The sequence below is a fragment of the Oryctolagus cuniculus genome, chromosome 15 (genome assembly GCF_051225735.1).
Source record: "Oryctolagus cuniculus isolate XC-2025 breed Fujian yellow rabbit chromosome 15, ASM5122573v1, whole genome shotgun sequence".
Taxonomy (NCBI): Eukaryota; Metazoa; Chordata; class Mammalia; order Lagomorpha; family Leporidae; genus Oryctolagus; species Oryctolagus cuniculus.
Window position 1 is genome coordinate 61,613,154 of NC_142881.1, and position 22,843 is coordinate 61,635,996.

Here is a 22,843-nt window from a genome sequence, read left to right on the forward strand (position 1 = left end):
ATTGTGAAACCCACGCCTAAGAGAGGTCATCTAAAAGTTCATGGAAACGGGTATTATGAATACAACCAGGCATAGATTTCACCAAAAGAAACTTTCTCTTTTAATCCTCTTTCCCATGGACTTTTTAGAGTGTCCTTGTACATACTGATGGCACCGTGTGACATCTTACTATATGAATATGATGGACGTGATCAGAGCAGGGCCACTGGCACACCCACCACCTGTGACACTGAGAACTGCTCTGCCCAAATCACCTTTCCTCATGCTTTCGCCAAGAGAGGTGCCCCTCTGCACAGGGGGCTGGTGTGGTACCCAGGCCACAGGAGGTCTGTGCAGTGAGAATTAATCCAACACCAAGCAGGCAGGTGAAACCAACGGTCTTTATTGCAGAGGGAAGCTAAAGGACTCACTCACTCCGTGAGCTCTGATTCAGGGGCTCCTCGGCCCAAGCTCCCCCACGAGGCAAGGGTGAACTCTCCAAGCAGAGAAGAAAGCAATTCTCAGAGGCAGCCCTGGGAGGCAAGGGGCCTGAGGTGAGCACCTGGGGAGCAGGCAGCTTGGCATGCAGGAGACAGTGGGAAAGACAGGTGCAGAGGGCAGGGAAAGCTCCCCCCTCCCCTCCCGGTGACGGGGCTCACTCCCTTCCCTGGGAATGCCATCAGATCTAAGGCCAAGCGTCTCCCAGGGCTGGGTTAGGGAGGGGCTGACACAGACTCAGTCAGATCCCTGGAGGAGTCAGGGATAGAACTGAGAGCCTTCTCCTGCCACTCGGAGGACATCGCTTCCCAAACTATAAAGTGCTTGTAGGAGTCATCTGGGGACCTTGGTAAAATGCAGACTCAGAGTCAGGAGGGCTGGGGTGGGGCCCAAGACCCTGCATTCCCAACAAGCCCCCAGGTGACACAGATGCTGCAGCTGGTGACAGGCTACACTTGGAGCTGCAAGGCTCTGGCCATGCACTGCCTTGGTGCACACTAGGAAAGTGCCGCTCCTCCCAGCAAGGAGGACACAGGATGTCCCCCAACAGCCCTGGCCAGACTGGGCAGCCCTGGAGATCTTTTCTTGACCGCCGCACCCTGAAAACCCTTTCCCCAGAGTCTGGCCACCCAGGCCCCGGGATACAAGAAGAGGGAACAGGCTCTCTGCTGCAGAGCCAAGAGACAGGAGCCCCAGGAGGAAAGGAGCCTGGGGGCGGTCTGAGAGGAGGTCTGAGCACAGAACAGCTTAACTCAGGAGCAGTAAAGAGGTCCCACAGGACGCAGGGTTTGGGTGGCCTGGCTTTGTCCCAAGTCCCAGGGCCTGAGAAGCTCACACAGAGGTGCCAGCTGGCCCCACTAATGAGAAGGTGGGAGGTAGATACCTAAGAAATCAAGAAATCAAGGGGTCTGCCGGGCACAGGTGCTTCCAGAAAGCAGGAGTGCCAGGTCCCCTCCTGGCGGGACCAGCCGTCCCTGATAGCCTCCCAGTTTCAGCCCCACATCCCAGGAAGCTCCTGGTCCCTGGTAGGCTGGCTGGCTGGCCACTCCACTGCCTGGCCACATCCAAGGCCTTGAAAGGACTAGGTAGGTCACCAGGGCTCTGGGAGTGGCCCATAGAGTCTTCTGCCTGCACATGGCTGTGACCAGACAGCCAGGCTGCTGCCAGAGGGACCATGGTCACAGGTGCAGTGATTCACAGACACAGCAAACCGCCGTCTTCTCTCTGGGCCGCCTCTCCTGCGGCTCAGCTGTGAGTACTGGGTACCCATGCTGGCACACACCAGTCACACTCCAGGGAGGAGTGGAACCCGCACAGCTTCCGACCCCACGGCTTTCTTAATCAGGAGGAAGGACAGAGCTGCCCTGCCGTGCTCCCCAGTGTCCCGGCCGGACGCAGCAGGCCCCTCCATAACTGTTCTCGTGTTCAGGCTCCTGCAGGTCCAGGGAACCCTGGGCTGAGGATGGGCACTGTTCTCAGGAAGGAATACATAGATGGGGACTGTCTTCTACTCTCCCAGGGGGCACCTGGCTCTCAGCGCTAGGAAGGAGGCCTCAAGCCCACAGGGCCCAGGAAGCGCTCAGCAACACTCATCTGTGAGCTCCGAGATGCAGACAGCATGGAGGTGACGGCACCACGGCCTGCCCAAGAGACCTCCAAGCAGGCAACAGCTCCACCCCAACACCCATTTCCCCAGCAGCAAGGCTCAGGGGGACGGCGGGGTGCCCAAGTTTGCACAGCAGCCATGAGGGCCCAACCAGCTGCAGCCCTCTCGCTGACCCCGCCTGCGGCACTCCAGGGCCCACTACTGCCCTAAGCTACCCTGGGCCCGCGGCACCCTCCCAGCACGCAGAATCGGCCTCCTTTGGGCCTGCGGGAAGCCCTCCCCACAGTGGGGCAGGCCAGAGGCCGCTGTCCCTTGCCGGGCGGGCACAAGGAGAGTGGCCTAGGGCGGGGGAGCCCGGGCGCCCTCCGGGGACATGAGCAGGTCGAACTTGATGAGAGGCGGGGCGATGACGCGCACCTCCGCGCTGAGCGGGTTGAAGCGCAGGTTGACGCAGCGCAAGGCCGGCATGGCCGCCAGCTTCTCCACCGGCACATCTGTGGGGGAGAGAAGGACAGGTTAGACGGGCGGGGCTGCGCAGGCACAGGCGGGAAGCAGGACGCAGGGGCGAGGAGACGTGCAGCATACGGAAATCCAGATTCCAGCTGTCATCCACTCAGCTTGTGTAAAGATACAGGGGCACCACCCCAAACTCAGCAAAGACGCCCCACTCTGACAAACGTAAAGTAAGCAACGATGCAACCAGAGCAAGCTCCTGAAAGGAACAGGCAGTACAGCCCCGGTCCGTGACGGGCAGGTGTGAGCAGGGCCACCTCGCGACCTCCACCATGCCCCTGTCCCCGGAGTCCTGCCAGGGAAAGGCCAAGTGCCTGGCGCTGCACCGGCCTGGGGATTTCCCACGGTGGACTGGGATCGTGCACAGTGAGCATCACGGGCACACAAACATCTACCTTCCGTGTTAATTCTGATCACGCAGCCAGTGTGCTACTTCATTTCTCCACTGCATAATTATTACCGCTGCTTCCAACTGAGTCCACGGGGACATCCAAAAAGCACACAAATACCCAGCTCCTCGCCCACTCTCTGCACCCACAGGCCCTAGGCCTGGCATCCACCGATGGTGCCCCCCTAAACTGATCTTCCTCATGCCCCAGCAGGCCCTCAGCCCCTACTGTGAACTGGAGTCTTCTCCCCACTCCCAGGCACCTGTTGACTACCAGTGCAGACTCCCCACTTTCTAAAGATTCACAGCTCATGGCTGTGTTTCTCTTGGTCCTCAAGCTGCCCCAGCCGTGGCCATAAACAATCTGCTCCTGTCTTCCGCCTGCCCCCAGGGTTCTGGATACACTTCCCAGCAGTGCATTCTGGGGTGTGCTTCCTCACCTACTGGCAGGTCGCATCCGGAGCCTTCCTGCCCTGGCCCTGGAATCAGTCGTTTTTCCAAGAAGCGTTGGCTCCTCTCAGTGTGGAGGGCACAGTCCCCGCACAAGGCCCTGTGCATGGCCACTCCATTGCCCGCGTGGGTGTGTACACACAACCTCTCACTGTGCTCCAGAATTGCTGTCCCTCCATACCACCCCATCAAGGGCTTTCCACACGGGCTGCCTGGCCCTGCCAGGCCCCACCCCAGGCAGACAGACCCCCAGCCTTCACTAAGGTTTCCCAGGCTCTTCCCTTCGCATGCCTGGAGCCCTGGGGAGGGCCCCTCTCCTCTGGGCTTGGTAACTGGGATGTAGGAACTCCCCAGCTCCCCCCGGGAGAAGGGGAAGGGCAGTCATCAGCTCAGGACAATGCCTCATGGGTATGTGCACACTCGGGTTTGTACAGTGCTTCCTGGTTAATCCTCCCCTAGCCATGGGGGCCGAGCAGCACAGGTGAGGAAGCTGAGGCTCGGCCAAGCCCCATCTCAAGGGCACACAGCTCTTCAGAAGCAGGGCCAGGGCCCAGGTTTGCTGCCTCCTGGTTCCCAGCACGCCCCACAATACCCAGAGGTGGGCAGGGGAGGAGAGGAGGCACCTGAAGGGCTTTAAACCTGAGCCCACAGGTGGCTTCACACCCAGGGGAGCTCCCTGGGGCCTCTTCTCGCCAGGCCTGTCAGCCCACAAGATTCCTGGCAAAGTGGAAATGTGCAGGAGTCTGGGTCAATTTTGTTGATGACAGTGGTTTTCTAGATAATGTGGGTTGATTGCCTGCTGACTAAAAGCTTCCTTATCTGAGTGCTATTATTATCTCCATCTTCTAGGTGAGGACTGATGGAGTGCAGAGAAACTAAGTAACTTGTCCAAGGACACACAGCCAGCAAGTGCTGCAGCCAGGCTAGGAAGCCAGGCTGGCTGACTCCCAACCCGAACCCTTCAGGCCACCTCCTACACAGCCTTCCAGTCTGGAATATCCACCCCCCTCCCAAGCTAGAACCCTCCAAAAGATCCCTAGTTAAGGGAGACAGAAAATGGTCTTCCTGCGGGGCTTCCTGGGACCTAACAGGGGTGTCTGTCTTGCCCTGATCATGAGACTCATAGCCCCCTGGGCCACGCAGCCAGGAGCAGACACACACACACACACACACACACACACACACCCCGCCAACATCACCTGCAAAGGAAGCCGGTGGGGGTGGGGGCAGGCACAGGGCAGGCATCACAGGCTCTCCAGGCCCTGTAAGGTCCCCATAACAAGCACTTCCTTGCTGACCTGCCCTGATAGAAAGGGCTTCCTGGAGATGGTCTCATTGCTTCCAGAACCTTCCATGCTTCCTTATTCTGCTCTGAGTCACAGGGCAAAATAAACAGCACTTCTAAGGCCCACAGCCCAGCCAATACCATCACCTTCTTTAGGCAAATGCGCCCAGATTCTTCACTTCCATGTAATAATCTTCTGGAACAATGGGGTGGGCAATGGGGTGATGGTGGGCAACGAGGTGATGGTTAGTTGTGGGAGCTTTGGAATCAGAAGGCAAAGCCTGGCTTTTCTAGCAGCAGACTGTGTGGCCCTAGACGGGGTCTCTGAACCTCTCACATGTAGGAGGCGGCCCGCTGCCAACACTGCAAGGAGGGCACAAGGATCAACAAGATGCCTGCACACAGAATGCAGCTCAATACCCCAGAACACACATCAACAAATCTCAGTCCTGGCTCCCCATTGCTAGTCTGGAGCCTGCAGCAGTTGAGTCCCGCCCTGGGTCTGCGAGGACAAGCCCCCGGAGCTGAGGCAGCTTCATATCAGCCTGAGCTCACGGCCGAGACGGCCTGGTGGTCAGATCACGTGGAACCACAGCAGCTGCAACTCCCAGAGCCCCTCACCCCTACTCACAGAAGATCAGAAGCCCCAGGTTTGGCCTCTCCAGAAAGAGGTTCACGTTCACAGGCTGCTGGCCAGAGGCTGTCTAGGTCATGGCAGACAGACAGGAGGGCAGGAGCCGGGAAGGCTCTGCAAGTTGAGGGACCTGAGGCACAGCAGGAGGCACTGTTCCCCCGGGTCCCCCGGCACTAGGTGGCGGCACTGGTGCTGAGCTGCAGAGAGGAGCAAGGCCGACAGGCAGCCAGATCCCTCACACACCCAGCCTCTCAGCTGCATACAAGCAGGGCTCCGAGTGTGGGGTCCAGTCCCCAGCCTTGCCCCATGCGACACAGCAGGAATACTGGTTACTAGGCAGCCAGTGGAGCTGGTCACTACCTACCTACCTATTGGGCACTCGGGAAGCACTGGACAGGTGAGAAGGTGGGCATGAGTCGGCAGGAGGGGATGGGAGAGTCCCATGTCCAAGGCAAACTTGGGGCCCCGGGGAGGTAAGAAGCAGAGGCAAGGCTGTTTCCAGAAGGCAGGCTAGCGCCTCAGCCCAGCACTTGCGTGCCTCCTGCAGCATGCCCCAGCGCTCATTCAGATGCACGCTGCATACTGGGTGTGGGAACTGAAGCAGGGGTTGCCTTTCCCCTACCAAGAATGGCTGGGAAGAAAAGCACAGATTCCTTGGAATCCTGACCTTGCCAGATCAGCAGTTGCACAGCAGCATGGGCAGAAGCCATTCCTCTGCCCTGATGGGTGTCTAGATGCCACCGCAGCTGGCTTTTCAAAGGGAAAGTCTTTCCTGGGGTATCCACCTCCATGGGCCACAGGAGGAAACCAAAGTGCAGGGGGCTCCAGCCCTGAGGCCTGTGCTAGATGGTTTCTCGCAAGGACCCACTGTGCACATCAGGACACTGAACCTCATGTCCTCGGGGCCCAAGGTTGCCAAGCCAGGACGTGGTAGAGACAGGACAGTTCCTGATCCCCAAGCCCATGCTCCATCCTGCAGCACAGAGAGGCAAAGCCATGGCCACACCCATCTGCTGGCGCTGGCCCTCGGCCCCCAGAAGGCAATCACAACAGGCAGGTTTTGCCAAACACCTCAGTACAGGTTGCACCCTGGGCTGAGAGTGTCCTAACCTCAATTGTTGAGACACTTCCCCAGAGCTGCTCAGTCACACCAGCTCCCCCATCTGCCACCACGCCTGGTACTGCCTCAGTTTCTCCAAGGAGCTGAACTGGAGCGGGGTTTGCTTAGGACCCTTCTCACTCTGGACTCTGACTACACCACCCCCTAGCCAGGGAGACCACTGCCACTGGTTTGCTGGGTACAGCACGAAGACCTGCTGCAGGCAGCCACGGAGCAAATCCCTGAGACTCCAGGCACAGTGGGAGCTGCGCTGCTCGGGTCTCCACCTGCACTTGTGTGCCCAGCATCCTCTGAGCCACCTGGTAAAGGACAGTGACAGTGATGGGGACTAGCCATGCCTGTTCCCCTGATTTCACTGCCAAAGTCACTTGGACAGCTTAGCAGCAGGAGCAATGGAGCCTTCAGATCATGTCAAAGCTGGAAGAATGAACAAACCAGAGCAGGCAAGCTAGCAAGCAATCACCCAAGAAGCCAGCTGGGAATTTCTAGACAAAGCTGAAAGATCATTTATGTTCAAGGCATCCTGCCTGGAGGGGGAGAAGGTGGAGGGCGGACAGGAGGATGTGAAATGATCTGCATTTGCAGATGAGAGAGGCTAAATTAGCTTCCTCGGGGCCACACAGCAGGTCAGCAGCACTGGTTTCCAAAGCCAGGCCTTTGGACTCTGGCACACCCGGAGAGGAAGTGCCCTGGTCCACGCCTTCGCCCCCACCCACCATGTCCCACTGCTCCTGGGATTCCAGCTCAAAGGCCACCTCTACATGCACTCCCCTTGGATACCTTCCAAAACCCTGACACCACTTTCTGTATCCCACACCACGCTCTGCAGCCTGGACTAGGTTCACCCACTGCTGTAAGCGAGGTGTTCAGCACAGAGGCTCCATGGCTGCTAGATGGAAGTATGGACGAGTGGTCAGCTTTCAACTAGACCGAAAGTTCCTGCAGGCTGGAGCCCACTCTGTGACCACAGCCATTTGGAACCCACTTCCCAGCTTGAGTCACTACATGTGTATTTGCTGGCCAGGGCCAGGCCTCTGAGGACCAGGGTGGTGACAGGACCCTGGCCCCTTGGCACTAGCAATTATCTTAGTATGAAAAGAATGCTGGGGGCTGGCGCTGTGGCTCAGAAGGTTAACGCCCTGGCCTGAAGCACCGGCATCCCATATGGGCTCCTCTTCCGATCCAGCTCTCTGCTATGGCCTGGGATAGCAGTAGAAGATGGCCCAAGTCCTTGGGCCCCTGCACCCATGTGGGGGACCTAGAGGAAGCTCCTGGCTCCAGGCTTCGGATCAGTGCAGCTCCGGCCATTGCATCTAGGGAGTGAACCAACAGATGGAAGACCTCTCTCTCTGTCTCTACCTCTCTCTGTAACTCTGCCTGTCAAATAAATAAAATAAATCTTTTAAAGAAAAAAAAAAAAAAAGAGAAAAGAATGCTGAGCAAAACCGAACCACGTCTCAGCATCTAGAAGTAATCACTGCTAATGTGTTGGTACATGGCCTGTCCAACTTAAAAACTTTTTAAAGATTAATTAATTTGAAAGGCACAGTTATAAAGACAGAGAGAGAAATTGTCCATCTGCTGGTTCACTCCCCAAATGGCTAAAATGACTGGGACTGGGCCAGGCCAAAGCCAGGAGCCTGGAACTTCATTGGGGTCTGGTAGGGGCCCAAATGGTTGGGCCATCTTCTGATGCCTTCCCAGGCATGTTAGCAGGGAGCTGGATTGGAAGTGGAGCAGCCAGGACATGAACCAGCACTCATATGGAATGCCAATATCACAGGTAGCAGCTTAACCCATTGTACCACAATGCTGGCCCTTAAAACTATTTTTGTAAACTTATTTTTATTTGAGAAGCAGAGAGGGGGAGGGGAGGGAGATCCCATTGGCTAGTTTACTCCCCAAATGTCCATAACTACCAGAGGGGCCAAAGCTAGAACCAGGAACCCAATCCAGGTCTCTCATGCAGGTGGCAGAAACCCAATCACTTGAGCCAGCATGGCTGCCTCCTAGGGTGCACATTAGCAGGAAGCTGGATCAGAAGCAGAGGAGCCAGGACTCAAACCAGGCTCTCCAACATGGGGTGTGGGCATCCCAAGCAGCGGCTTAACCTGCTGTGCCACAAAGCCTGCCAGTTAATGAGCTTGTGTGTGTGTGTGCACACACACAATCTTCCACATATGCTTCAAAATGGCCGCAACATACTTTCTGCATGGCATGCCGCGTCTTTCAAGTGCATGTCAAACTAGTGACGCCTGCACAGCTGCCTCCGAGTCTGCAGCCCCTCGCCTCCTGTTTCTGTTGCTCCCAGCATCTCACATCTCTTTCAGCCCGTGCCTGCAGAAGAGAGGATGCGAGGTTCCAGCTGCCTTTTTTGAAGCCAGGGTAACTAACATCCCTTTCACTCTGCACAGCCACGGAAGCACACCTGGGACGCAGTCCTAGGCCTTTGCTGCAAAGCCAAGTGTCCTGAGTGGGGACTTGAGCCAAAGACGGGGCAGCCCATGGCAGGGAAGAAGGACCCAGCCAGGATTAAAGACCGAATCCTGCCTGCTTCCTGCCCACGTCTGCGGGAAGCTTACATTGATCAATAGCAGCTGAGTCAGAGTGGGTAGTATTTGTAAAAAATTACTTTCCAGAAGTCAGCTTGACTTCACCTCACTGGTCATTAGCACTATTGACTGGTAAACTTGCTTTAAGCCAGTGGGGCCAGCAGAGAGGTGAGCTGATAAAAACAGTGGTTCTGGAGTGCTAATCTCCATTCCTTGAGCTTCTGGGGGCTGCAAGAGGAAGAGGGGTCCAGGCCCAGGCAGTGGCAAGGGCTAGTGAGCTCCCTGCACAAGCCCATAGTCCCTGCCTCTGCATCTGCTCCCTGCTGGAGAAAACCCTGAAAATCCAGGCTGGCCAGGAGCCAGGGCTGGCTCCAGACTCTGGCTTGGTGCCTGGAGACAAAAGCAAGAGTCAGGATGCCGAGGGGAGCTGAGCTTCACACCCCTACTCAAAATGCCACAGAGACTAGCAAGCAAGCTATGGTAACCCAGTGGGGCCAGGGGCTAGTGCCTGCTGCAAGAAGGCTCCCAGGCTAGACACATCGCTGGGTGGCAGTCAGGGTGGCGGCGACCGAGCCTGCCCCACCCTCACAGGCCCTGGACACAGTAGTCTAGTGTGGAAGGGCTGGGCACGCACAGAAATATAGGTGGCCCTGTCCTCAGGGGCAAGGAGGCATCTGCCTGCCTGTGCCCAGCCAGCAAGCTGAGTTCCAGCCATCAGGGAAGGCAATGACAAGGGGAGCCCTGAGTCCACTGCTGACCAGAGGCCATCTGGGAGCCTGGGAAGGGCCTGGGAAGGGCCATGGGCACCCCCGGCCACCTAGAGCCAGGCCCTGAAGCCCTCTGAAGCCCATCAGAAAACCAAGCCCTTCTGCCCCATGGTGTCTGGGGTAGGGTCGCAGGGAACAGTGTGGGGACCATGAGGTTCTCTCAAGCAAGATGGGCCTACCGAGGTACACAGAATATTTCTAGAATCCATTAACAGGGGCATAGTAGGTAAAGCTGCCGTCTGCAGTCCGGACATCCCATATGGACACCGGTTCGAGTACTGGCTGTTCCGCTTCCAATCTAGCTCTCTGCTGAGGCCTGGGAAAGCAGAAGAAGATGGCCCAAGTCCTTGGGCCCCTGCACCCACATGGGAGACCTGGAGGAAGCTCCAGGCTCCTGGCTTCGGATTGGCACAGCTCCGGCCATTGCAACCAATTGGGGAGTAAACCAGCGGATGGAAGGCCTCTGCCTCTCTCTCTGCATAACTCAAATAAATAAATGAATAAATCTCTTTTTATTTATTTATTTGAAAGTCAGAGTTACACAGAGAGAGGAGAGGCAGAGAGACAGAAAGAGAAAGAGAGAGAGAAAGAAAGAGAGGTCTTCCATCTGATGGTTCACACCCCAGCTGGCTACAACAGCTGGAGCTGCACCAATCCGAAACCAGGAGCTTCTTCCGGGTCCCCCACATTGGTGCAGGGGCCCAAGGACCTGGGTCATTCTCTACTGCATTCCCAGGCCATTAGCAGAGAGCTGGATCGGAAGTGGAGCAGCTGGGTCTCTAACAGGCGCCCATATGGGATGCCGGCACTTCAGGCCAGGGCGTCAACCTCCTGTGCCACAGCACTGGCCCCATGAATAAATCTTAAAATAAAAAAAAAAAAAATTCATTAATGGGGCCCAACATTTGGTCTGGTGTCGCTCCCCCTCTTCGTGGAGGAACGACACAGGACCCTGCGCTGTTCTTTCGTCTGCTCGGCCCTCCCCGGGTTTGCTGCTGGTTCTTCCCGGGTTGGCTACTGTCCCTTCCACCTCCGTGGAAGGGCGGTTCCCCCTGGCCGCTTTCCCCACTTCCGCAGGGGAGCGGCACACCGCCGGCCGGCTTTCTCGGGGGCTGCACAGGTGTTCCCCTTAGATGTTCCCCTTAGATGTTCCTCGTGCATGCTGTCTCTCTCCTCCTTTATAGTCCTCCTCTGCCAATCCCAACTCGGCTGCCCACACGCCGAGTACGCTGCTCTCCTCCAATCAGTAGCAAGTCCTACAGTTTATTGGTTGAACTGGAGGCAGCTGTGCGGAAGCTGTTTACTTCTCTCCCAGCGCCATATTGTGGGAAAGCAGATGCATAGAATAAGTCTTAATTCCAGTAACTCAGTCCAGTCCGGGCTGCTCCCCACAGATCCCCCTTTCTTTTTATTTTTTGGCGTTGATACGCGCCTGTCTTCGGTGTCCCGCGGCACACACTCTGCTCTACTTGCTAGAGTTGCCACAGGTTCTTACAAGTCCTATCAATCAGGCAAACCGAATCCGGGTCCTCTCTTCGCCATGTTGTGAGGAGGTTTTTAGGCGCTGATGCGTGCCTGTGTTCGGTGACCTGCGGCTCACACTCTGGTCGAGCCGCTTGCTGGTGCTTACCGCCTTAATCAGGCAGACCGAATCCAAGCCTCCTAATTGCTGTATTGTGGGGAGGCCTTACTGATGTTAATTCGTGCCTGTCTTCGGTGACCTGCGGCGCATAAGCTGCTAGCCGCCGCAGATGCTCATCGCCTCACTAATCGGGCAGACTGAATCCAAGCTCTCACATTGCTGTGTTGTGGGGAGGCCTTTCTCTTTCTCTATTTCTCTATCTCCGGGCATTCCTATTTCTCCCATTTTACTTCTGTCTGCCAACATTCCCATTTCTCTCATTTTACTTCTAAACTTCTGTTTCTCTTATCCCTGCAGCTTCCCGGTGCCTCGCCCTGCCGGCAGGCTCCGCCCCGAGGCTACTTCTCGGCGCCTCGCCGGCTCTGAGCCGCTTCAGCCCGCGCCTCTCTCATCTGCGCGGCTCGGCTTTGCGCACACACTCCGCGGTCTCGCACTTAGCCCAGCGTTCCCTATGTACTTGTGCCCCGCACGCTCTTTCTGCGCACGGCAGCCTCCGCGAGTCACACAGCGTCACTTACGTCTCCACCACTAGCATTCAATCTAAGTTCCCCGGGCTAGCCTGGCGAATTCAACCCAGCTCACGTTTCCGCCCCACGATCTGGCTTCCCGTCCTTTGCTCCCCGGGCTAATCAGACGGATCCCAATCTGGCTTACGTTTCAGCTTCTGGTTTCAACTTTTCGCCCCCTATTCCCGGGCTAACTTGAGAATCCCAAAGTGGCTTTCGTTTCCGCCTCGGCCTGCCCCCCGCGGCTTCAATTTCCCTAACACTTTTCTCTACCCGGTATGTTTCCCTAAGTTTTCTTCCAACAATATTCCTCCCTCATTTCTCCTGGCCTCTCCCCACAGTCCGCGTCCGAGTCTGTTTGTTCTAGCTTTCACTTTCGCTTTCGACCTTAGAGATTTCTCCCAGCTTCCCCCCGTAGTCCGTATCTGAGTCTATGCCTAGGCTTTCAACAGCTCCTTCCGGCACCTTTTTCGTCCGGCTTTTCCCTAGGCTGTCTGCTAGTCTCTCTCTCCGGTATTTTCCCAGTTCTTCCCGTTTCTTCCCTCCTAGGTTTCCTATCCGTCCTAGGTTTCCTATCCGTCCTGGGTTTCCTATCCGAGTCACGGCACCATTATGTCGCTCCCCCTCTTCGTGGAGGAACGACACAGGACCCTGCGCTGTTCTTTCGTCTGCTCGGCCCTCCCCGGGTTTGCTGCTGGTTCTTCCCGGGTTGGCTACTGTCCCTTCCACCTCCGTGGAAGGGCGGTTCCCCCTGGCCGCTTTCCCCACTTCCGCAGGGGAGCGGCACACCGCCGGCCGGCTTTCTCGGGGGCTGCACAGGTGTTCCCCTTAGATGTTCCCCTTAGATGTTCCTCGTGCATGCCGTCTCTCTCCTCCTTTATAGTCCTCCTCTGCCAATCCCAACTCGGCTGCCCACACGCCGAGTACGCTGCTCTCCTCCAATCAGTAGCAAGTCCTACAGTTTATTGGTTGAACTGGAGGCAGCTGTGCGGAAGCTGTTTACTTCTCTCCCAGCGCCATATTGTGGGAAAGCAGATGCATAGAATAAGTCTTAATTCCAGTAACTCAGTCCAGTCCGGGCTGCTCCCCACAGTCTGGCAATTAGGTTGCCCATGTCCCATATCAGAGGGCCTGGGTTCAATGCCTGGCTCTGCTCCGGACTCCAGCTTCCAGCAGACCCTGGGAGGCAGTGACAATAAGGTGCCCAAAGCCTGACCCTAACAGTTCTCTCTGAAACAGGCGCCACCTCCCCAGCCACTGGGTAACTCAGTCTGCTCAGCCCACGTCTGGCCTTCATCTCCCTCCCCTGCTGCTGGCCCCAGAAGCCCTGTGCCCTCTAAGTGCTCTTAGCTGGATGGTCTGGGGAGGGCCTCAGAACAGGGAGCTCTTTGCTGTCCCCTACCAAGCATCTGCCATCACCTCGCCTCCCTCATAGCTGCTGGGGTGTGTGTGTGTGTGTGTGTGTGTGTAACATTCCTGGGAGGATTGGATTCGAGCCGCTTAGCCTGCAGTGTGAATGTGCCGTATGCCTGGGCCTGAACGATAACGGGGCCAGCAGGGCGGCCAGGCAATTGCTTGGGGTGGGGGTGGGGGTGGGTGCACAGGCTCCTTCTCTGTGCTCGGAAATGAAGGTTGCTGATCTGAACCCTGCAAACCTTCTCGCCCAGGGTTAGTATCATTGTCAGAGAAACAAGACCTCCTTTACAACTGGAAAAATATGAGAAGTGCCCAAGATAAGCATCAGTTTAGGTAAGTTAGGTAGGGCATAGCCCAGAGATCTGGCCCCAGAGAAATAAAAGGAGTTGAAGACAAGGCATGGTAGGGGTAGGGGTGTAAGTCTGGGGAGAAACCAGAACACAAAGACGCCGAGAAGCAGTCGAGGACAGAAGTGCACAAAAGCAGGAAGGGTCTTGTCCATCGTGTGCTGGCTGCCGTGAAGTAGGGCCGGCAAGGACACAAAACACTGATTTGCAGCATTTGGCAATTTTTGATTCTCACGATGGAAGACTCCCACCTTGGCAGACTTCCAAGCTACCGCCTTGAGGTCACAGAACTCGAGCAAGCAGCTCCAGCATGCCTGCAGCTGAGCCCCATGTGCAGCCCATCCAGGTGGGATGCAGCTGCTGTGTGAGCAGTGCCGGAGCCCAGGTCAGCTCCTCTCCACTTCAGTGAGGCCGCCTTGGCATCCGTCTGTACTCTGAGACCGGCGGGCTGTTTTGCTGTCTCTTGATGCTCAGTGGCCTTAGGTTTATGGATAAAATTTGTGCTGAAAAATGCCAGGTGGGCAGGCTGTGCTGCAGGGAAACCAGCAAGGGGGTTTTGTGGGACTGGGTGTGGCCAAGCACCAGGCTTACAGGCCAGCAGAGGTTAAGGTCAAGTCCATAGAACTCAATGCTGCCGCCCTCCAGCTAACTATCAGAGCTGCTTGTCCTGGTGCAACCACGCACACACAGAGGCTACAGATTCTTCAGACTGGGACGGGACTGCCGACACGCACAGTTACAGTGCACTCCCTGAAGCTGCGGTTATGCGCGCCTCCCAGCAACAGAGACCACACTGCCACCCTGGACCTGCCTGTGGATCAAAGGTTCTGGTCTGGATCAGTGGTTCTTCTTGCTTGCAGACTGGAATTGGCTGGAGAGTTTTAAAAAATCATGAAGCCTGAATCCTGCCAAGAAATTCTGATTTAATTGGCATGAGGTTTGTCTGGACCCAGGAATTTGTCAATGCTCACCAGGTGACTTGAATTTGCAGCTACCTAGAGCATGGCGGGTGGGCGGGGAGCGGATCTCCTCGGTGAGGATTAATGTGAGAATGCCGAGAAGAGACTCACAGAGGACTTCCATGCTGGGGCCCAGCTTCGGCTGCCTCACCGCACATGGCAGGGCTGTCAGGAGCCGGCAGGAGCTGGCAGGAGCGAGGTTGATGCCTCTGAGGCCTGGGGAGACCTGCTCTTTGCCTGGCTCCATCTCTGCACCCCCGGGAGCTGCCTTCCAGCCAAAGTTGTGCACATCACACCCTTCTGTGTGCTTTCTCTTCCTGCAGCTATGCAGAGCACCATGCTGAAGAGCTGGGGCCCAGGAGCCAGACTGCCTGGGCTGGAGCCCCAGCTCTGTCCACATGGCGTGACCTCCCCATGCCTCAGTTTCCTCGCCTGGGGAGAGTAACGGTCCTTGCCCCCTAAGGCTGTCACACAGACTAAACAAACACATCGTTGAGGAGGGCTGAGAGGACAGTTGGTTGTGAAGGGGTTGCTGCCTGTCAGCGAGGGACACCAGCGATGCCAGCAGCCCTAGAACACCACGGAGCGAGCTTTTTTCCTCTTTGTGCTGTCAGCTCAGTGGCTGGACAAAGTCAGGCTGTTAACAAACAAGCGGAGAATAAGTGGCCATTTTCCAAACGCCTAAACCCACGCGTGGCACGGTGCCTGCCAAGCCTGTTAGGCTCCTTGCAAGGCTGAGCTGAAGCCTACAGCAGCGGGCTGTGCTCCAGCACTCTGGACACAGGCTCTGGGCACAGGAGGGTTTGGAGACTGGCAGGTGAACAGAGCAGAGAGGAGCGTGGGCGCATCCTGTTGTGCTGTAAACAAGTATCAAAGAGCCCCCCTCCCTGCCGTTGGCCTGTGCATTGCAGCAGCGTGCTCACAGGGACAACTGGAGGGTCTGGCTCCCCAAGGCTTTGGCAAACCATGTGGCTGGCACAGAGTCCAAGTATGTGCAAGAGACACGCTTCCCTGCAGGTGGACACACGTGGGACAGAGGCTGCCAGCAGGAGCTGTGTGTAATGAGCACCGAGTGCCGTAGAAAGCCTTGTGTCTACTCCCGGCTTCTCCCTTGGCGTAGCTGCACAGTCCACAAGTGTCCCCTGCACCATTTATCTAATGACTGTTTCCCCAAGTGCTGGACTGCATGATTGATGCCTGAACCCACTGCTCAATACCCATGGGCACCCTCGGAGCTCTGCAGAACCAGCGCAGAGGCCGTGAGTCTGCTGTACATGTGGGCGGCTGCCTTCCTGGAGTCAAGACACCTCTCCCTGGGTCCCGAGACTCTCAGTACCCGGGCTTAGGGCAAAACTCGGGGAGAAAGCCAAACTCTACACCCAGGGAGGGGGTGACACCATTTCCCTCCAGATGGGTTTTCAGTACTAGATGAAGGGCAAGAGAAAAGTGCCAGGGACTTCCGTTTGTGCTCCCAGATGTGCCAGCCCAGGAGGTCCTTGCTAAGTCAACTCCTTGTCAGCATTGCCATGGCTCCCTTTCCTCAGATACTGAGTGGTCACATCAAATCCCTCGTGCAGATATGAGGAAGAAGAGAGGTCAAGGCCAGCCCCCCAGCACCCTGCAGCTGCCCCCAGCACAGTCCGACCCCTGCAGCCACCTTACCGCTCGATACTGCCCATCTTTTCATGCTGCATCAAGGTTGCTGTGTGACCTTGGACAACTCACAGAGGTCAAGTTCACTGCTAACACATCATGACTGTGTGCCACAGGCCCTTGTGATCTTCTTAGAGGGCAGCCACCACCACCACACAGCTCCCTCCTAAGTGTGCTGCATACACAGCCTTACTTCATCCATTCTCCCCACCTGCCACAGAAGGAAACGGAGACACTGGGACCCGGAATGACTCGACCTCATGGTCCAGGTCAGCCAGTGCTGCAGGGGTGGCAAGGCAGGGGTCTTTGCTTCAGCACCCCAGGGTCCAGGCCCAGCTACAGCAGCCTCCCGGTGCCCACCCAACAGCCCTGCAGAACACCCTGAGCTCAACAGCTGCACTGTAGCCTCCTGGTCTCCACCTCCCTGACAATGGGAGGAGGTGAGTGGGCTGGGCAGTTCCATCAGGGTGTTCTGGGAGTGACTGCTGGCGGCTCGGGTTTTAGCCCCCTTCGCTTAAGATGCCCAGGGTGGATTCTATTTCCGTACTTCCTGAGCAGGTGGCCTGAGGGATCTGGTGCTGCACCATGGTGGGGGAAGGTGTGTTGTAACCAGGAGGTGCCAGGCAAGAGGGGTCAGCTGGGGCCAGCACTGTGGCATAGTTGGTAAAGCCACCGCCTGCAATGCCAGCATCCCATATGGGCGCCGGTTCGAGTCCCAGCTGCTCTGCTTCCGATCCAGCTCTCTGCTATGGCCTGGGAAAGCAGTGGAGGATGGCCCAAGTCCTTCGGCCCCTGTACCCGCATTGGAGACTCAGAAGAGGCTCCTGGTTCCTGGCTTTGGACCAGTGCAGCTCTGGCCAAATTGGGGAGTGAACCAGCAGATGGAAGACTTCTCTCTCTCTGCCTCTCCTTATCTCTGTGTGTAACATTGCCTTTCAAATAAATAAATAAATCTTTAAAAAAAAAAAAAAAAAAAGAGGAGTCAGCCACAGTCCTCTACCCAGCTTAGACTTCAGAGGGCCCCTGTAAAGGAGCACTCTGTGGGGGGAGGGTGACAAGGCTCCAAAGTTATCGAACACTGGGTGTGCAGTAGTGTCCTCTGACCCTGGGAAGAAGGCCGGAGGACACAGATCAGATCATCACCATTCTTCAGGGCTGGCCTGCAACACCGACATCCCACTCAAATGTCAGTTTGAGTCCCGGTTGCTCCATTTCTGATCCAATTCACTGCTAATGCACCTGGAACAGCAGCGGAAGATGGCCCAAAAATCTTGGGCCCTTGCCACCCATGTTGGAGACCTGGATGGAGTTCTAGGCTTTTGGCTTCAGCCTAGCCAAGTCCTGGCCGTTGCAGCCATTTGGGGAGTAAACCAGCGGACGGAAGATCTCTATTTTTCCCTGTTTCTCCCTTTCTCTGTAATTCTGCTTTTCAAATAAATGAAAAATGAATTTTTTTTTTAAAGGGCCACTCTTCCCATTTTTCAGATGAAGATACCAAGTCCCCACTGGGACTCAAAGACAGACCTCAGACTCCAGCAGCAGCCCCGACTGCAATCAAGCTCAGCGGAAATCACCTGGCCCCTGTCTGTGCGCCTAATGGGACCGGAGAGGGACCTGTGCTGGGCAAGCAGCAAGCTTCGCGTGTGCACACAAGGAAGGGGGCAGGGAGGGAGTTCCGACAGCCACGGTCCTACGCAGAGACCTCTGCTGCCCTCTGCAAGGACAAGTGTGGCAAACCTTCCCTGGCCCACCAGTGAGACTCAGTCCCCGCCTCTGGCAGCAGCATCCTCTGCCTCCTGAGGCCTGGCCCCTGAGAGAAGGTGGACATGGCCCAGCAGGCTGGAGGGCGAGGAGGGAGGGAGCAGCTGCTCACCGGGAGCTGGCTCCAGCCCCCATCTGGTGAGCAGGGTCCATTCTCCCCATCTGCAGATGAGGACACGGAGCCTGGCAGGGAAGCAGCGGCGGCTCCTGCTAATGACATGTGCGGGGCTTCAGACCCGGGTCTTTTCTGCTACAAAACCCTGAGAAGCCAAGGTCAGGCAAGGAGGAGGGGCAGGAGTCCAGTGTGGAAAGTTGTCAGGGTTGAGTGGAGACCAATTCAGAGGCTCCTTACCCAGCAGGTGACCACAGCCATCAGCAAAGGAGGCGGGAGAGTGCCCTGATTTCCACTTTTGTTGTCACCACGGGCCTCTCCCCCTGTGCCATCCAGGGAGAAGAAGGCAGGCGGCCAGGGGCACAGCAGGATGCCCTTTCAGCCTGTGACTCGAGCTGCCTGGCACCCCGGGAAAGTTCTGAGGGCAGCTGGTGCTGACAGATCAAAAGCACCTACCCTGGGCCATCGTCTAAAGCCTCCTGTTACCCCATGTCTGCCTGGCAGAGGCAAAGCTCTGGGCAAAGAACCATCAGTTTTGGCCAAGCTCCCCTGCTTCCTGCTGAGGGCTGTGGGTCTGCAAGGTGGGCAGCAGGCCAGACCTCTCAGCGCCCTGTGGCCTTCCCCAGCCTCCCCGTGGTGTGAGATCTCCGGAGGAGGGGTCTCTCCTGCAAGGCCTGGCATCTTGACTGGGACAGAGTCTTGGCAAAGCCTCGAGCAGCACAAAGTGGAAAACGGCGCGGCTGCAGAGACACAGCCAGTCAGATGTCACAGTGCCTCCCGGGGGCTGCCAGCAACTGTCGGCACAGGAGGAGACAAGGAGAACCATTTGGGAATCCCTAGGGGCTAGGCAGCCTGGTGGAGGGAGGGGAAGGAGGACAGGAGTCCAGCTTCTCTGACCTGCCCTAAGAGCTGGCAGCCTTGAGTGGCAGGAAGAAGTGTGTGTGTTTTTTTTTGTTTTTTTTTTTTTCTGACAATCACCCCATGTGAGAGTGGCCCTTGTCGACCAGTTCTCAGCAGCTGCTGCTGGTCCTGGGAGCACACTTCTGAGAAATACCGGCCTGGGCAGAGAAAAGGGAGATGGTACAAGGCAGAATTAAGTAAATGCAACCCAAAGCATCCCAGAGCAACACAGATGTGTTTTTTTTTTTTCAAAAGTGCTGTGTACTCTATTAAATTCTTAATACGGACTTGTTTTCCTAAGCTCGCTGGCCCTCTCTGGAACAGTGTGGGTATTATCAGGGGAAAAACTAGAGAATTGAGGGTTATGGAGTTTCATTGTAGCATAGCAGAAATGCTCACTCTCCTGCCACCAAAATGAAATCTCCACAACACATGGTTTTCTCTTCACCCCCATGTGTTCCAGGACAAAACTATTATGGCAGTTAGCACTCGGAACAAGCAGGGAGGCCTGAATGTTGCTCCTGTGGCCACATTCCCCCCTGGAGTATCATTGCAACCCACCACATCCCTGTGCCATGGCTGGCCAACTAAACGCCTCCAGGTCCTCCAAAACCTCCCGTGGGTCCTCCTGGGAGCCCCATCCCACGGGGACTCGTGAATGGACCCTCTGCCTGGCCCTCAGCTCTGACCATGCCCGGTCTCGCAGTGCAGCATTTGCTCACACTGGGGTGAGGATCTGCAGCTCATGCACCTCGTGGCCCCTGCTTCTTCAGGCACTGTATTTCCCCTAGCAGTTTGTCTATACATTCTTTTTTTAAAAAAAGATTTATTTGAAAGGCAGAGTTACAAAGAAAGAGAGAGAGAAAGGGAGAGACAGAGAAGTCTTCCATTCGCTGGTTCACTCCCCAAATGGCTGAAACAGCCAGGGCTTGGCCAGGCAGAAGTCAGGAGCCAGAGGCTTCATCTTAGTCTCCCACGTGGGTGCAGGGTCCCAAGCACTTGGGGGCCGCATTCCTCTGCTTTCCCAGGAGCATTAGCAGGGAGCTGGACCAGAAGTAGAGCAGTCAGCTCTCAAACCAGTGCCCAGATGGGATGCAGGCGGCAGTTTTACCCACTACACCACAGCACTGGCCCATGTCTGTATGTTCTTTTAAAAGCTTTCATGTACAGTCAGCTCTCCCCAGGTTTCACAGCTTCAATTCAATCAACCACAAATCAAAAACACTTTAAAAGGAGCCGGCTTTGTGGCACTGCGGCACAGCAGCAGGTTAAGCTGCTGCTTGTGATGTCAGCACTCTGTGTAGTGCTGCTTCGCTTCCAATCCAATGTCTGTGCCTGGCAAGGCAGCAGAAGATGGTCCAAGTCAGCACCGTGGTGCAGCAGGTTAAGCCACTGCCTGTGACGACAGCATCCCATTTTTTTTTTTTTTTTAGAAAACTTTTATTTAATAAAAATAAATTTCAAAAGTACAACTTTTGGATTATAGCGGTTCTTTCCCCCATAACCACCCTCCTACCTGTAAACCGTCCCACCTCCTACTCCCTCCCCCATCCCATTCTTCATTAAGATTCATTTTTAATTATCTTTGTATACAGAAGATCAACTCTATACTAAGTAAAGATTTCAAAAGTTTGCATCCACACAGACACAAAGTATAAAGTATTGTTTGAAGACTAGTTTTACCGTTAATTCTCATAGTACAACACATTAAGGACAGAGATCTTACTTGGGGAGTAAGTGCACAGTGACTCCTGTTCTTGATTTAACAATTGACACTCTTATTTATGATGTCAGTGATCGCCCGAGGTTCTTGTCATGAGCTGCCAAGGCTTTGGAAGCCTCTTGAGTCCACAAACTCCGACCTTATTTAGCCAAAGTCATAATCAAAGTGGAAGTTCTCTCCTCCCTGCAGAGAAAGGTACCTCCTTCTTTGATGGCCCCTTCTTTCCGCTGGGATCTCACAGAGATCTTTCATTTAAGTCATTTTTTTGCCACAGTGTCTTGCCTTCCAGCCAGCATCCCATATGAATGCCTGTTTAAGTCCCAGCTGTTCCACTTGTGATCCGACTCTGCAAACATGCCTGGGAAAGCTGCAGAAGACGGCCCAAGCACTTGAGGCCCTGCTACCTACTAGGAAACCTGGATGAAGTTTCTGGCTGGCCCAGCCCTGGCTGTTTCGGGCATTTAGGAAGTAAACCAGTGGATGGAAGATATTTCTCCCCCCGACCCCAGCTTCTCCCTCTCTCATCTCTCTCTCTTTCTATCTGCCACTCTACCTTTAAATAAATAACTCTTTTTTAAAAATACTCTTTAAAAAAGTATCTGGGGGCCAATAGTGTGATGTAGTGGGTTAATGCCTTGGCCTGAAGCACCGGCATCCCATATGGGCACTGGTTAGAGTCCGGCTGCTATGCTTCCAATACAGCTCTCTGCTATGGCCTGGGAATGCAGTAGAGGATGGCCCAAGTCCGTGGGTCCCTGCACCCACATGGGAGACCCGGAAGAAGCTCCTGGCTCCTGGCTTCAGATTGGCGCAGCTCCGGCCATTGAGGTCATCTGGAGAGTGAACCAGTGGATAGAAAACCTCCCTCTCTCTCTCTGCCTCTGTCTTTCAAATAAATAATCTTTAAAAAAAATTTTTTTTAAGTAACTACACAGACTTCATTCTCTGACCCTTAGTCCCTAAACAGTACGGTGTAACAACTGTTCGCACAACTTTACCTTGTAGTAGTTACTGTAAGCAATCCAGAGCTGGCTTGAAACTAAGAGGTGAGGTGTGTGGATCATAAGCAAACATGAAGCCGTTCTGCACAGGACTGCAGCCTTGAGCAGTTTGGTATTTTGGGAGTGGGATCCTGGGAACAATCCCCCATGGAGAGCAAGGATGGCTTGTACCATTTCCCGGTGTGGAAAATAAGGGCATCACCCTGTATGCTGGAAAGCTGTAAATGGCTACTGTCTGAACAAATCCTCTAAGCTCCAAATGTGACCAGAGCAGGCAGCAGTGTCCCCAAGGACCCAGGAAGCCTGCCGTCGGTGGGGCATCTATGCTCTCTGTGTCTGCCACAGGCACAGAAGACACCGTTTGACTTGCTCCGTTTCTCATTCATCCGAACCGGGCTCAGACCTTCCGACTCAGGGTATTTGGCCACAGGCAGAAAATAAAACACAAGGAAAGACTCGCAGACAGAGAGCACAGGCCACGCAGGCCAGGAGGAGTGGAGTGGAGTAGGGCTGACAGCAGGGAAGGCTACAGGGTGGCCGGGGCCTGAGCTGCAGAGGACAGGTGGCCACGCTGGCTGGGACAGACCCCTGAACCTCTTCATGGGTGGGGCTTGCCATCTGTTTTCATCATGACCCCATGGGTACACCTGTGCACACACATAGTGAAATTGAAATTAAAAGACACAAAACAGTAATTAACATGCTACGTGTGATGTGCTCTGACATTTCCTATTCTATTCTATCCATTTAAAAATTGCTGGTCTCAACACACTAATCTGACAGCACAATTCACTAGTGAGTCATAACCTGCAGCTCTCAACAATCTATTCCATGGTGTCTCTGTTATTTCAAAGGAGCTTTGAGGCTTTGAAATACTCGCTCTACAAAATGCTCCCAACCAACGGAGCGCCTGCTGACTGCCAGATTCAGTGTTAGAAGCTGGCAGGGTGGGAGCAGGTAGCTTCAGAGAAGTGAGGGGAGGAGGTAACTCCCCGTGAGGTCAGAGAAAGTCACATACAGAGACCACAGGG

General features: G+C 55.4%; 1 protein-coding gene across 2 annotated transcripts in view; it reads right to left on the reverse strand.

Moving 5' to 3' along the window:
* Positions 1-366: 366 nt before the first annotated feature.
* Positions 367-22,843, reverse strand: part of LRRC20 (leucine rich repeat containing 20) — a 70,647-nt gene continuing 48,170 nt past the window's right edge. For both annotated transcript variants that reach the window (XM_008270009.5, XM_089314113.1), the window contains exon 5: positions 367-2,577. In XM_008270009.5, coding sequence (XP_008268231.1) covers positions 2,423-2,577 — 155 coding nt within the window. In that variant the 3' untranslated portion in view covers positions 367-2,422. The remainder of the gene's footprint in view (positions 2,578-22,843) is intronic.